This window comes from Triturus cristatus, chromosome 6, assembly GCF_964204655.1.
Source record: "Triturus cristatus chromosome 6, aTriCri1.1, whole genome shotgun sequence".
In the NCBI taxonomy this organism is placed as follows: Eukaryota; Metazoa; Chordata; class Amphibia; order Caudata; family Salamandridae; genus Triturus; species Triturus cristatus.
In genome coordinates this window covers 1304096497-1304111949 of record NC_140589.1, presented here as the reverse complement: position 1 = coordinate 1304111949, position 15453 = coordinate 1304096497, and the positions used below count along the sequence as shown (strand labels likewise).

Sequence of the window (15453 nt, the reverse complement as noted above, 5' to 3'; positions counted from 1 at the left end):
ATAAACTGTCAGACTGGCAGGTAGAATAGGTGTGCTCTTGAAAGAAAAAAAATAGTTGCTATGGTTAGCAGAAAAAAATTATTTTATAAAACAGATCTATTAACGCATTTAAATATTCCCACATAACTCAAAATTGCCTGAATGTTTCACCGGCAGATTAAGAAGCTATGGGCCGTATTATACGTTGTGCCCTGGGGGGGTTCAATGGCATATGCACCCACTTTGTGCGCCCTCAGGGTACAATGGTATTACAGAAAGGTGCTCAGATGCTGTGTGGCCCTTTGTCTAATACTGATAGTGCTAGTGCACATGTAGTGGCAATGCTATTATGAAAGGGTGTTCCCTCGTTTGCATGGGGGTTTGCCCTATGCAAATAAGGGAATCTCTTTGCCTCTGTGCCATATCATAGACGTCGTGCTTAGGAGGAGCACTCACAGTGTGCCACCGGAAGGCAATACCTAGGGTTGGGAAAGGGGGCATCCAGTGAAACCCCCCCGACATCACTGGGCAGGTGGATGCAGTCACTTATTGCACCTACCTGGAGGGGGTCTCTCTTCCCTCTTTAAAGTGCAGACAGCATGCTGCCTGAACTGGGAAACACAGTGGTGCTTTGAAACAGCCACTCCGTATTTCACTGAAGGCACTGTCCCCAGGGCAGCTCGAACTCGTAGCTGCTCCGAGGGCATCACATTAATTGTAATAGGGAGAACTGTCGCTGTTTGCCCCCAGCGCACCTTTAAACAGGTGCGCTGTGGCGCAAACAGGAACAGTGCAACCTGTCAAAAGTCACCCTGTTTAAACAAACAGCCATTGGCTTCACTATCTTGACTGAACGAGTAAGTAAGTAAGTAAGTAAAATATTTATAGAGCGCACGAATGCTGAGGGTTCTTGGCGCTAAATGTAACCTGTAACGTGTACTGTTTCAGGGAGTGAACTGTTTAATTTCCCTATGAGGGGAATAGCCAGGTCTTGAGCATTTTCCTAAAAAGGGGTCTGTTAGGTTGTAGCCTAGTAGTAACCGGCTTAGGAAAGACTTAAATGAAAATAATGTATAAATGTTTCTATTTTTTTTTAAATAGTCAAAGGAAATAGGTTGTTCCTGTCTGTATTTAAATATAAAAATGAGTAAAAAAAGAAGACTGGAACCTGTATTTACAGCGCTCTTGCTGTACAGTTACTCTTTCTTCAAGGACTATCTCATGTGATGTTCGATATTGCAAGCACGGTGAAAAGAGAAACTCCAATTTCATACTGTTGACACACCGAGATAAATGAATGTCAAACATTCAACCGGGGTTCTGGTGCAGAAACGTTCAATAAACATTGCTTTCATATCTGCAAAGAGAACTTGAAGAAACATCAACAGACACCAGTCGAGAACACTTACTGTGTATGGCACACAACGACCTGTTCCTTCCAGTATTATGTTTCAAGCTGAGCAGTGGGACCACTTGTAGACTTGTTAAATGTAGTAGGGGATGCCTTATTTGAAGTAATACCGCATGGGGAATTATTGATGATATAGGGTTATTAAGGTCTCTGAGAAAGAACGTTGCCTAAAGCTCTTAGGTTTAGTCCTCTAATATTATGTGCAGACAAGGATTGAGTGTGCAATCTGTAAACAAGCATTTACAATGCAATGGTCTCTGCATTGTTAAAGTTAGATCTATTGGCATTGCTCATGATATTAGTTTTTGTTTTTGTTTTTAAAACATTTAAAGAAACGGCATTGTTATTTACAATGTCAATAGCTTAATCACTCTCAAATGCGAGACATATTGCATTTGCACCCACACACAGAGCCACACACACAAAGCCACCCACACACAGAGAGCCACTCACATAGCCATCTACACAGCCACCTACACACACACACACAGTTACCCACACACAGACAAAGCCACCACGCATAGAGCCACCTACAAAAAAAGCCACCCACACAGAGCCACCCACACAGAGCCTCGCACACGCACACAGAGCCACCCACAGACACACACAGCCATCTGCGCTCCCTCAGCCGGCTTGTGAGTGTAACGTCCCATGTGCTTGTGCTGGCGTCACTAGGATAAGCTAGTCCCCATTGTTTGGTTTGCTGCGCGCGTTAATGACTGCTTTGCGGTAATCGTTCATTGTATGTAAGACATCAGGCCAATCTGAGCTGTCAGTCGGAACACGGCCTGGATGCTCGCGTTGGCCCCTATACTATGGACATCTTATCGTGTAACTATATATAAAGCTGCTTCCGTGCGCATTTGCATCATCGTCTTTATAAAGTCTGCAAAGGGAGATGTTGAATTTGCTTATGCAACTGAATGAAAGGCTGCAGTGGGTTCAGAGCTCGTATATAAAGAGGTGTACATATTTTCTATTAGCTGTGTTGTGGGGCTTTTTCTGCGTCTGTCCAGCGATAAACTGATCGCCGCACTCCCATGTCAATTCCTTGTAATGCTAGGAGTCTCCTTCACGTGCTCTTTGAAATGATGCGGTGAAACGCCCGCGATGTTGTTTTACTGAAGGATGGGGTGTAATATCTAAAACCACGAGGCCAGCCAAGCAGTGTGGCTAGAAACCTCCTTGTGATGCCAGCTCGGGTGCTTGAGCGGCACAACTTTTGGCAGTTTTTCACTCGGAAGACTTTTGGAGAGCTTCATTGCAGATATGTGACCGGGTCGCCTCTGTTCAAATCACTGTCGCTATGTAACCCACGCCCCCTTTTTACTGTCCTGTACAGTCCGGGGGGGGGAGGGGGGCTGCACATAGCGGACTTTCCTGCACTCCGTGCTTCTGCCATTTCTAATCTCTATAAACCAGTTTACTGTATCCGGCAAGCGTTTCAACGTTGGTGATTGCCAGGAGGTACGTAGCACATCAGGGGCTTGATGGCAAGCAGTGTGTGCCAGTGGTATTTAGCCAGCAGATAGACCCATAATTAAAGCATGAGTTGTTTGACTAGCAGGAGCGGCAACTCTAATGGTGTTTTTAGTGCTTTGTGTAGTTTTCCTAGTGACTGTTGTCTGTGTGAGTGATGTTGTGAAGCCTGGGCAGTCATCAGTGAAATGATGAGCGAGGGGGCGGAGGGACGGAAAGGCTCTCTCATGGATGGGCTTCACCAGACGGCGAGCCATCCGCGGAAAGGCGGGACCGTCCAAGTTGGAGGGACCGTGTTTAGACCGAGGAGCACCGAGGGAGCCGAGAGCAGGGGGAGTGGTGGATGGGGATGACGCCATGAACACCACCGCCTTTCTCCGAGGTCAAGCAGAAATGCCTCAGAGAAACGCAGTGGCATTTTCGGATTGGGGGGCGTGTTTTTCTTTCTCTCCTCTTCCCATTGGCTGGAATGTTTACATTCCAGAGGAGAGAAAGAAAGTAAAAAACACGCCACCGAATCCAAAAAAGATGGGGCTTAAACGGACAGACGCCCCTCTCCTCCAATGACTGGCCTCCGTTTAGGAAGCCAGGCAATGGAGAAGAGGGGTGGGTTCAAGCCCCGTACTAAAAAACGTTAAATCTCACGAGCGAGACTGCGCAAGCGCAGCCTTCGCTAGCCGAGACCTAAAAACAGGCAAGTCACAACTTTATCAGATGAAATTGCAGAGGGGCTAGAAAAAGTCACTGGTAGACGACCTCAGTTCTGTACAGGTATCAGAATATATCCTGAAAGCTAAGTTCCCAGCAGCATTTTCTAAATAGTCCCATTAGGGGGACAGCAGACATTGAAGCAGAAGGAAGTTCATCTTCTATTTCCCACATTCATGAATAAACACAATTAACCAAGATGGTGTCCTGCTACTGCAGCTAAGATGTTACTGGCAACCACCTTTCCAATTTCAACATTGAGTCAGTCGGCGGGACAGCACTGTTTCCATCTGGGAAGTAGAAGCTGGGAATGAGGAACTAAGTCAGCAATTGGCAGACAGGCACCTGTTTCAGCACCATGTTGCACCAGAGGCGGGATGATGACATATGCAGGGCATGCAATGGGAAACTGAATGGAATCACCATACCCCAGGACACCGGCTGGTCACGTGCTGCAATACAGCTCTGCTGGCCCCTACGCATAGGTGTTTATCGCTAAGTGATATCCTTCCCAGTGGGGCGGGGAAAGGGGTTTTGAAGGGGAGGGGGGCTTGTGATGGTGACTAGGCCTCTGTCAGGCTGCGCTGCAGTGCATCAATCGGCGATGGCATTCATTCCTTCGGCACGGAGTGAGCCCATGGTGTACCTTCCGCTGCATCACGGGACACTGGTATGCATTTGCAGACAACAGAAACAAGGGCTAGGAAGCTGTACAGGAGTGGCAGTGGCAAGAGCTCCTCAGAAGTCAACCATCTTCCAAGTGGGTGGCTCCATCTCCCATCCTTCAGGGGTTGATAAATGAAGTACCACTGAGTTGAGTAAAACAATTACTTAGAGTGGCACAAACTGGCCACATCTTTGGTATCTAAATTATTTCTGTCTTTTCAGATGTTTTCCATTTCAAAATAGAAGAGAATTATTTACCTCCATAAACTACAATGGTATGGCTCTATACAAAAACAAACGTGTTTCTTAAACTCATAAGTGATGTTTATATTGTTTGACAAGACACTCGAGTCCCATCTTTCAGATATTAATAATTGGGGGGCTAGCAAAGCCTGAGCACCTTTTCGGCAAAGAATATGTTCTCATATTTTCCTTTTATATTAGGAGAAGAAGAGCCTCTCTATTACACAATGAAGCTGAAGAAGGTGCCGGTATATTTCAAGGCCCATTTCACTGCAGATGAAAGAATGAAGTAGTCCTGTCACTATCGTGGGCAAACTGCATGATTTGCCGGGGGAACTGGAAATGAGTGATGCCATGTTTCAAGCTCAAATTGCCTTTTCCAAGTGCCTGAGTACAAATGAACCAAAGCTATTATTTAGTAATAAAGACTTTTAGTCCAATAGGAGTTTCATAACTTTCAGTCCAGTGTCCCTTGCTGTCTCAAATGTAACACTATTTATAAGTCTATGCAGCTCAGTGAAATAACCCTTAGGCAATCCTTGTTTAAACTAAATAAGTGAGAAGAATACATTTTAGGCTTCTTTATGGTGGCCATAAAGTAAGCTCATTTCTTTTTACAGCCCCTAGTAAATATTTTATAGGCTCTACGTAGCCCTGGAGTTTGTATACCACTCCGAGGACCCTAGCCACCAGTGTATCATACTGCAAAGCTTTCAGGCATGGTCACAAATCGTATCTGAGGTTGGTCCTTGGGACTCCAACAGAAATACAGGCACTGGTAAAGCAACTAGGTCTGGTGATGGCTGCAGGCCTTTTGACTTTGCCAATACTTATATTGTTTGTGAATGTTGTTTGCATGAAGACACACATTCTATAAAAGCAAGCATTGTATAAGATCCAGATTGTGTAATATTTTTTGTGTAAAAGCATACATTGCAAAAGCAGTCCTTGCCACTGAAGGGATTACACTTCTACGTATTGTGAATGAGCAGAATGCAGTCACTCACTGTCAGGTAAACCAATGTCTGAAGAGGGCTGACTTTGTGCCCCATGCTAGACACTGGCGTGTGGAAGTAAAATGTGAAAGGCTCTAAAGCCAACTAATGGATGAAGAGGGCTGAATGACCGCCCTTGTAAGTGTGGAAAGCAGGTACATATGGGATAAAGTACGACCTGCTGCACAATATAAGGATAGTGCAAGTCAACGAGGAGTTTCATGACCATATAGAGTAATAAGGCTGAAGACTGAGTTCCTTTACCAGGTTATGAAACTCTGAGGTGACTTGCAATATACTTATGTACAGCAGGGGATACTTTATCCCTTAAAATACATAGTCACACCATCACCTTTCCCACAAACCACTTACATTATTGGTGTGTAGCACTTTCTTATGAAAGAAAGAGCATGTTTGCAAACCTGAATAATATTAAAATGTCTAGTTTAAAATTAAACACATCAAAAACGCTTTTTCAAGTTAGTTGCAAAAAGGTATTAGAATGAGCTTAATACAAGTCAGTTTTTATAAAAAAAAGAAAAGGTTCAGTAGCTCACAATGTTTGGGCTCATGAAGAAGGATTAGAACTTTTCTATGATTACATAAGGAGTGCAAAAATAAATATGTTGCCAAAATAGCTCATTTCTGCTTGTTACTATACAGCAGAAAAAACAGGAATGCCACATTTTGCTTTGTTTCTTAAACAACTGCTTGCATTGTGCTCAGGACCAAACCTGCCATTCACTTCGGCTGCTGGCTCAGGGAACAGGCATTGTGATGTCAGTACTCCACTGTAATAAGTTATTACAGTTAATTTCCGACATAATTTCTTTATAATTGGCACCTGGAGGCGTTACAAATCACTGAGTATATAAGGGGTAAAGTACACGCTGCCATACTTTATAAGGATATTGCAGGTCATCGAGAAGTTACATTACCATATAGAGTTCCTTTATAAGGTCATGTAACTTCGAGTAAACTGCAAAATCCTTATGTACACCAGGGGGTACTGTATCCCATATAATACTTGGTCACACCATCACCATTCACACAAACCACTTATAACCTTAGTGTGTAGCTTTTTCATATGAAAGAGCAAGCATGTTTACACACATGAAGAATAAAGAAAACCTCTTGTGCAAAATTAAGCACATCAAAAATCTGTTGGTTATTTGTTGCCAACCTGTATTAGAAACAGTTCAATAGAACTCATTTAAAAAAAAAAGGGGAACAAAATGTGTTGAAACATGCTGAAAGATTCTAACTTTCCTCTATCTAAGGAGTGCAAAAATAAACATATTCTCTCTGCTGGACATTGCAAGCTGAAATATAGAGCAGAAGAAAGAAAAGCAGCTTCTGTTTTTGGTTACTTTAAACATCTTGTTCAATTATGCTCTGTGACCTGACCTGCCTTTCACCTCGGCTGCTAGATCTGGCAGAAGGCATTGTGATGTCAGAAGTCGACTGTAATAACTTATATTAGAACATTGTAATGTGGAGCACTCCATTGTAGACAATGGAGTGCTCCATGCTTCTACGGGCCGGTAAAGGCCCGCAGAGCAACATTCCAATGTTTTACAAAAGCCTCTCGAAGCTCGAGGGGATTTAAATCCCCTCGAGCTTCGAGAAGCCTTTGTTTAATTTATTAGAACATTCTGCCCTCTAGTGGCAGAATGTTCTAATAGCCTTATAGCCCTTCGTAGCAGGGCTATACCGCTATTAAAGTCCTGCTGCTTTTGTTAAAGTCCCTCGCTTTCGGCTCGGGCCTTTAACGCTGCAGCGGGCCTTTAATAGCCGGTATAGCCCGCTACGGCGGGCTATAAGGCTATAATAGTCAAGTTCCTCGGTCTTTCCATTATAATTAGTGACTGAGTGTCACAAGTTGCTGATTATAAAGAAATTAGAGGCTGCTGTTTATACAAGGATTGCAGAATCCAATGTTTTATAAAGAAATTAGAGACTGGGTTTATAAATGGATTGCAGAATCCAATATATTATATTTTTGAATAAAAAACAAAAGTCTTGGCTAACGACAGAACTAAAGACCATCTCTGGGACAAGGGCCGGAACACTAATACTTACGGGTATGCAGTATTCCACCATCGGGTGATGCAGCTTGTGACCCTTTGCTGTGCGGCCAGAAAAGAAGCAGCTCTGACAGACATCATAGTTAAAATGCTTCAAACTTCGGTACCTGAGGAAATAGAAAATAGAGACATTATAGACTTTATGCTTTGGACAGGAACTTTACAACAGTTTTTATCACATTGTTTTAAAGACGATAACAATACATAATCTGCTTGCAATCATTTTATTAGCAGGCTACATAGAGGACTGATAACCATAGGTGCAATCTAGAAAGTGACAAATTAATCACATTTAAGGCAAAAACCTTGGCCTGTTTTTCTGTTGTTTGAATGACCATGAAAAGACCTGCTTTTAAGACTGTGGAGACTGAGGCCTGGTGTTTGCCAGTGCTTGGCACGGCACTTAGTTCTGAAAACCGGCACCTATTTACAATAGCCCGCCACATGGTTGCACACGCCAGTTTACCATTTAAATATACATTTGAAACAATTCTATTGCATCCAGGCCATTCTTACATCTTTGAGTGCACTGGAAATATTTAAAGTGTCACATCTGTAGATGGCATTCATACTGGCATTTGGCCTCCTGAGACGGGAGGCTTTGGAAGTGAGATAGAAGGCGCAGCAGCCAGATCTGGTTCTGCGTATGCGGGCGGATCTGTGGGAGTTAAAGTCCGGCAGAGTGGAGGTGTTTGGTAGGTTTGTGGAAGTTTATACCATTGTTAAAAGTAGTTGGGACTGATTTTGTGCAAGGCTTTGAATGCATGCATGAGGAGTTGGAAAAGAACCCACTGGTGTTTAATTTGTAATAAAAAAAAGGAGCCACAAAGTTTTTCTCATGTGCCTACTGCTGTTGGAGGCAGATCCTGGATTTGCAGAATACCAAGGCTTCTTAATCTTGAGTTCTCTGTCATGACATTTTCTTTCCTACTCTACACTTATTTATTTTTATCTCACTTTTGCAGGTTGTTTTTCATCGATGTTTTCTACCACTATTACTGCTTTCTCTTGTACTTCGTCCTCTTTTTTTCACCAGTTTCTGACTCTAACTCTCCTACTATGGTTCAAACTCTGATGATGAAAATAAGTCCAAGTCCCCAAAAAATGAGGGCTGGCACAAATTTAGCACTGCTTTTCGCACGAGTAGGTAACCTCTGCATACAGACATGTTGACAGTAGCTTTCAGATGGCACAACTTATTCCTATTCTTTGCAGGCAATTTATCTTGAATTCATGGCAAATGCACTAAATGTTTTGTTAAATCTTTCCCTTTGTTATATTTCAGTATACTAAAATCATTAAGAGAAAGAATGAGAGGGTTCAACTAAAAGGCTTAAAAACAAAAACAAGAAATAGTTTTATTAGTTAAACAAAAATATGATCAAAGCATACACACAATCATGAAGAACATTCTAGAACCGTGAGGAAGGTCCAGGAAGTTCAAAAGCTCCTCTTGAGAATACAATGCCACTAGCAAAGCAAAAATGACCAACTACTTCCCACCAGGGAATGGGCTCAGTTCCCCCTCACCCCACTGGCACTGCCCCAGCTTCTCTTACCGGAAGCCTACGATGGGGCACTCCTTGCAGATGTTGCACTTGGCTTGGTGTTTGGCTGTCTCAGCTGCTGCCACACGGTGCAGAACGGGCAACCAAACCATTGACTGGGGTTCCAAATGCATCCACTCAATGAACTGCTTCACATTGATCTCCGGGTGATTGTTTGCCTATTTGAGAAAAACAGTTTTTAATAATAATTATCTAATGACCAGTAAACAGAAACTGTAACAGCCTTGTTCTCTAAAGCTGAAACCGGCAGACAATTAAGTGTTGGGCACTATGGGCCAGATGCATCAACAATCCATTTTGCGATTTCTTAAGTGCGAATTCTTGCGATTCACATTTAGAAAATCGCAAAATGGAATGCATAAAAGTGCGTTTAACTTATTCCTAGGGGTTTGCAAATGACCTAACTCATGAATATTAATGAGGTAGGTCACAATTTGCGACCCCCTGGGAATCACAAAAATTACGGGGACGGTGGCCTGCTGGGGTCAGCAGACCACCATGTCTGTGATTGGTTTTAAATAAAGCAATCTTTTTTTTGTAAAGCAGCCCCTTTTCCTTAGAGGAAAACTGAGGAAAACGGGACGCTTTACAAAAGAGAAAATGAAATCTTTTCCTTTCACATTCTAGGAGCAGGCAGTGATCCGTGGGACCAATGCCTGCTCTTAGAAAATGCATTTACAGATATTTACAAAGGGGAAGGGGTCCATTTGGGACCACTCCCCATTTGCGAATTGGTTACCACCTACTTGAAGTAGGTGGTAAAATGCAAATGTTTGGAGACCGCATTTTGGTCGCAAAACATTCATGCATACCGATGCGATTTGGTATTAGGAAGGGATGCCCTAAACACACCCCTTCCTAATAGTGAATAGCAAACCTATTTTGCAATTCGGTAACAGGTCACCGAATCGCAAAATAGGGTTTGCTGCATCAGAAAGGCATTTTTTTTGCATTTGCAAATGGACGATTCTGCGAATCCCCCTTGATGCATATGGCCCTACATCTTTAAAATAATCACCTTAGCATAGCTCCAACACAAGGAGAAATACCACACAATTTGCAATTATTTTTAAGTTCTTCAGTCGATGTGACATCTTGCGTCAGATTCCCCTTGACCGTACACTGCTCCAATAATGGATGGGCATTGAGAGGATTGAAAAAGCACAAGTTTACTGGGTAAAATAATTTGGAGCCGCGTTGTGTCTCTATCCGTCAAGAAAGTTCTAATGCACCTGTCGGCACAGTGCAACCCGCATCCATCACTCTTATAGCTGAAATCAGAGCAGGCTGATTTCCAATGGAACATACTTCCAGTGCCATCTAGAGCACATCTTTCATTCTCAAGGTCTGACAGCCTGAAAACACTGATGAAGCAGCAAGTGCAGATTACTGGGCACCATCAAGCAAATTGGCCAAGTGCAGGAACGAAAAACCCAAAGCCATCAGCACTTTGGCAGAGAAACACACAACTGCAGATGGTGGGCACAAATTTTTGAAGGCACGATCAAAGTTCTGAGCAGAAACAAGGCAGAAGCGACATACGTACATGCTGGAAGCAGCTGCGAACACTGGGCTCGATATTACTGCCACCAAATGCCGCTACTTCTCCCAGTTGTCGAGGGACCTGGATGGCGTCATGAAGTAATAGGCCAAGCTGCCTCTGGTCGCACGTTTCGCCCGACCCTGCAACTTCCCGGAAGAGGTCTATAATGGAGAAAAGAAAGAGATGCTTAAAACAAAGCCATTTTGTACTGTCAAATGAGAAGCACTGCTATATTGGATGGTTGTAATACTTTCGTAGGTTCAACTCTTGGAAATTGTTACACTTGATACTACAGTCCACTCAGATGGTAAAAACACACTTGATCAAGCAATCGTACTGGACTAAAAGAGTAACAGCAAATAGAATATAGCTTTGTGGACTATTGTGTGTTCTGCTTGGTTGTCAAGGCAACCTTCAGGTTGCGGGAGTGAATCTCAAAAGAGATACATACCTATGTGGGTCATTCCTCTGGGAGCAACAAAAAGAATGCTGCTGAACTAGATAATAGTAATACCTGTTATTCCGCATGCTAAAAAGAACTGCAAGACTGAGTTAGAAGGAGCAGCATATTAGTGCATTGTTTATTATTTTTTTAAATAATATTTCTCATTCAATTAGTAAACCACCGAATGTTCTACTCACATTGTGCAAGCAATTCCGATATTGACTGACACAGATAAAGTTTGCAAAAAGTCCTTTTACACCTATTAGACTGCCCTTGGACTAAAATGTAACCAACTTATAGAGTGACGGGCCAAACCAAAACGCATGAATAACAAGTATTCAGACTGCGTGTATTTTCAGTCACAAGTCAGCCCCAATGGCTTTGCCAATGTTTGTTAGTTTGTGTGCTTGAGAGTCTGATTATGGTGTGCATGCATGAGTGTGAAAACACACTATGGGTGAATATTAAACTGTATGGGCCTGATTCACAAAGGGCCTCTATCTACACTTGCGGTCGTGGCAGAGGCCCTACAGTCGTGGGGGAGTCTCTGTGTTTGCGGCAGAGGCCCTGCAGTCGTGGGTGAGTCTCTGCACTTGTGGCGGAGGCCCTGCAGTCGTGGGGGAGTCTCTGCACTCGTGGTGGAGGCCCTGCAGTTGTGGGGGAGTCTCTGCACTCGTTGCAAAGGCCTTGCAATCGGCGGTGAGTCCCCGCACTTGTGGTGGAGGCCCTGCAGTCGTGGGGGAGTCTCCGCACTCGGGGTAGAATCGCCGCAATGTGAATTCTTACTGCGGTGATTCTGCCCAGAGTGAGGAGACTCCCCCACGACTGCGGGGCCTCAGCCACAAGTGTGGAGGCTCTTTCTGAATCAGGTCGTATGTGTCTATGCAACAGAGTGAGAGAAAAAGTCTGTGTGCATCACTGAGCAGCTGAATTTTATGTTTTTTGTGTGAGCGTCATTTTGAGTGTGTTAGTGTCTGGAAAGCTGGCACACATTCTGCAGAGAGCATCCAGTTACGTGTGTTCAAGTCCAGCAGTCCAGTCGGTGAAGAAGATGGCTGTCACTGCTGTGTAGTTGTAGTGGACAAAAGGCAGAAGCTTTTCCAGTACAGAGAGGACTGCAGCAATGGAACTACACACGCACACACACAAGCACTGAGCACTCTCACAGGGTCAGGAGCAGAGTATGCAGGGACCTTACAAGAGTGCGGTAGAGATGAAATGCTTGGGGAGCAGTTTTGAGGAACAGAGGAAAGAAACTGGATCAGAGAGTGAGTAGCCACTTGATTGCCGGAGACCATCGCACTGCCAAAAGAATGAGCAGTGGTAGCAGAGACAAAAGGCCTATTTGTAGACAAGAGTGGTAGCAGAGGGGGGACATGACAAGCAAGGTACAGCAGTGGGTTAATGGTTTTCACATCCCTGCTGTGGATACCAGAAATGAGATATAAGAGAGTGCATTTTCTGAGGGAAGAGGATGCAGACAGCTCCGCCTAGTTCTGTGCTTATTGTACGAGTTACTTACCTTCAGTAACGATGTATCTGGTAGAGACGATTCTAGCCACAGATTCCTTCACGTAGAATTATCCCCAGGCGTGAGACTGGATCCGGCAACTTTTTGCCACAGCATCCCTGCGCGCCGGGGGCGGGCCGACATCACGCGACTCCGCCCAGGCGTCGTCCACGTACGTGACGTCAGTGAGGTCACATAAGACCCGCCCCGGCGCGCCCATGTCAGTTTTCTTCGGAGAACTTTTCCGCACCTCAACGCGGAATCGCCAGATAAAAAACTGTGGGAGCATGGGAACAGTGTGCGAAGAGCAGAAAAGTTGGAAGGAAACAGTGACTAACAACACCACCAGGGTAGTGCCAACACCGCAGACCCCAAGGGCAGGGAAAGAAGAAAGAATAAGAACAAGCAGAAACCTGCGCAGCCACCCTGCTGCACATAGAAAACCTCCCATCCCTGTACCCCGAAGGGAAGAACAGGCATAAAGTCATGGCACACGTAGGGAGCCCACCCCCCTCATCCTGAGCAAGGAAAGGGACCAGTCCCAAGACGGACAGGGACAACAAACCACCAAGCCACCCCAACCAAGAGGGCAACCACCCACAAGGGCAAGACATGGCCAGAGGACCCTCAAACCAGAGGACAGCATTGGAAGGAAGGGAGGGGAGGCAGGACAAGGATAGAAGCAAGCCCCCCCCCAAACCTTGAGTAGCCAGAGGAGGAGGGCACCAGCGCACTGAAACCTCATCCTCCAAAGAACCAAGGAAGGAAGGAACCGCCTCCAGACAGAGCCACCGGTCAAGAACAAGGAAGGCATTCACAGGAAACACAGCCACCCACCGGGAGGTGAGTACCGAAGACCAACCCAAGGATCCTCGCAGAATAGGGGAAGAAGGGCGGGCCGTGAAGGAATCTGCGGCTAGAATCGTCTCTACCAGATACATCGTTACCGAAGGTAAGTAACTCGTATATCTGATAGAGACTACTAGCCGCAGTTTCCTTCACGTAGAATAGATACCATAGCAATACCCCCTGGGAAGGAGGGTCTGCGAAAGGACCCCACCAGCCAATGCAGAACAGAGGGCCCCACAGGGGACCAGATCTGTCGACCAGGTAGAACCTCTCCCCTGCCAGGCCAAGGGAACCCCCACAAGCAGAACCCCACTGACCCCAAGATGGTGTAGGAGGGAAAGAAGGCTGAAGGGGCTAGTACACCCACAGTAGAGGAACCAAGGGCAAGGGCTGAGAGGCCGAAGTACCTCACTCCCCCACAAGGCAGTACAGCATCCGTTGAATGCCAAAACAGGAAGACTGAAGAAGAAGAAGCCTAGAGAGCCCAAGGAAACGAGGGAGAAGAAGGCGAGCCCCCTCCAGATGGAGAGCAGCCTGTCAGCCAGAACAATGCTGGCAGTCAAGGCCAGAAGCATAAAGAACAGCCCGAGGCCCCAGGAAGACCAAGTAGGCAACGCCTAGCAAGGGACATCGCAGACCGCAGAATGGAAGCAGGGAGAGGAGGAGAGGCCCGGGCCACCACCACGAGTGGCCGCGCACACGGCCTCTGGAAGCAAAAGCAACCTACGTAAACACCAAGGAGAACAGGTACCCGAAGGCGACCATAACCCTCCAGCAGAGCACAAACCATATGACAGCTACCATAACCCCACATAGGGCACGTGAAGCCCCAATATATGGGAATTCTCTTTGGAAGAACTTCCGCAGCAGAGGAAGAAACAAAAGAACCACAGGGAAACAAACATCCCCGCTACAGTTTGGACAGCAGCCCGAGCAAAGCAGAAGGCCCAATCTCAGGGCCAAGTCTGCGCAACAACTCCTGCAGAACTCACACACAACAACAAGGGGGCGTCCAGCAGCCAACAATGCCAAAGTCCCAAGGAAGGACGCAAACAGCCAGAAAAACATACTCCACAACCATAACCGCCAGCCTAAGAAGGCCTAAAACCAACCCTAACTCAGAAGTCACTGAGGAGGGGACGGAGGAGGAGGAGGACGGAGCCCTGCCAAGAGCCTCTGGATGGCGGAGTCGGACGGGGCATGAAACAACAGACTGCCATCAAATGGGAGATCAATGAGCATTTCCCGAATATTTTCGGGGAAGACGCCGTCCCGAAGCCAAGCATGATGACGAAGAGCGACTGAGGAAGCCATGGCCCGGCCCAGCGCCTCAGAGACGTTTAGAGCGGAGCGGAGAATAAACGCTGCAGGCTCCCGGCCATCGAATGCATGGTGCCGCAAATCCACCTGAGCAGACTCCTGGGACGCTGCAGACCCCAGAGACTCAGACGAGTCCCACAAACAGGAGGAGACTCTAGCCAGCACACACAAGGTGTAAGGGCCCGCAGGGCCGCGCTGGTCGAGGCCAAAATGTTGCGTCCCCAAGTGCCCAGCCAGCGGGCTTCCCTGGACGGCAGAGCCAACAGGGGCGACATGGAGGGAAAAGCAGTCCGCAGAAGGGGACTGGTGGCTGAGGGGTGAATGGACAGGCACGCCGGGTCACGCGGCGTCGAAAGGTGCCGATGCAGAAGATGCGGAGGCACCAGGTCCCCGGAGGCAGAACGCCTCCAAGCCCCTGTCAAGGCAGAAAGGAGCGAACCTTCAAAGGGAAGCAAGATTTCCCTCCCACCAGAGGCCTGGTGGAGGACCTCCAACAGATGGTCCGCTGGAAAGTGAGCCACCGGGTCACCCAGGCGTAGGATGCCCACAGCCATGGACACCGTGTGAGTGAAGGCCGCACCCGCCTCGGTAGGGCCCCGCGGTGGAGAAAGCAACTCCTCTGTGGGTGACGGCTGCAAACTAATGCGGCC

The 15453-nt window shown here is 46.2% G+C and overlaps 1 protein-coding gene across 4 annotated transcripts in view; it reads right to left on the bottom strand.

Annotated features, from left to right (window-relative positions):
* UTRN (utrophin) overlaps window positions 1–15453 on the bottom strand; it is a 1396454-nt gene that overhangs the window by 177859 nt on the left and 1203142 nt on the right. For all 4 annotated transcript variants that reach the window (XM_085612275.1, XM_085612279.1, XM_085612276.1 and 1 more), the window contains 3 exons: window positions 10683–10840; window positions 9128–9294; window positions 7564–7675 (listed from right to left, as the gene is read on the bottom strand). In XM_085612275.1, coding sequence (XP_085468401.1) covers window positions 7564–7675; window positions 9128–9294; window positions 10683–10840 — 437 coding nt within the window. The remainder of the gene's footprint in view (window positions 1–7563; window positions 7676–9127; window positions 9295–10682; window positions 10841–15453) is intronic.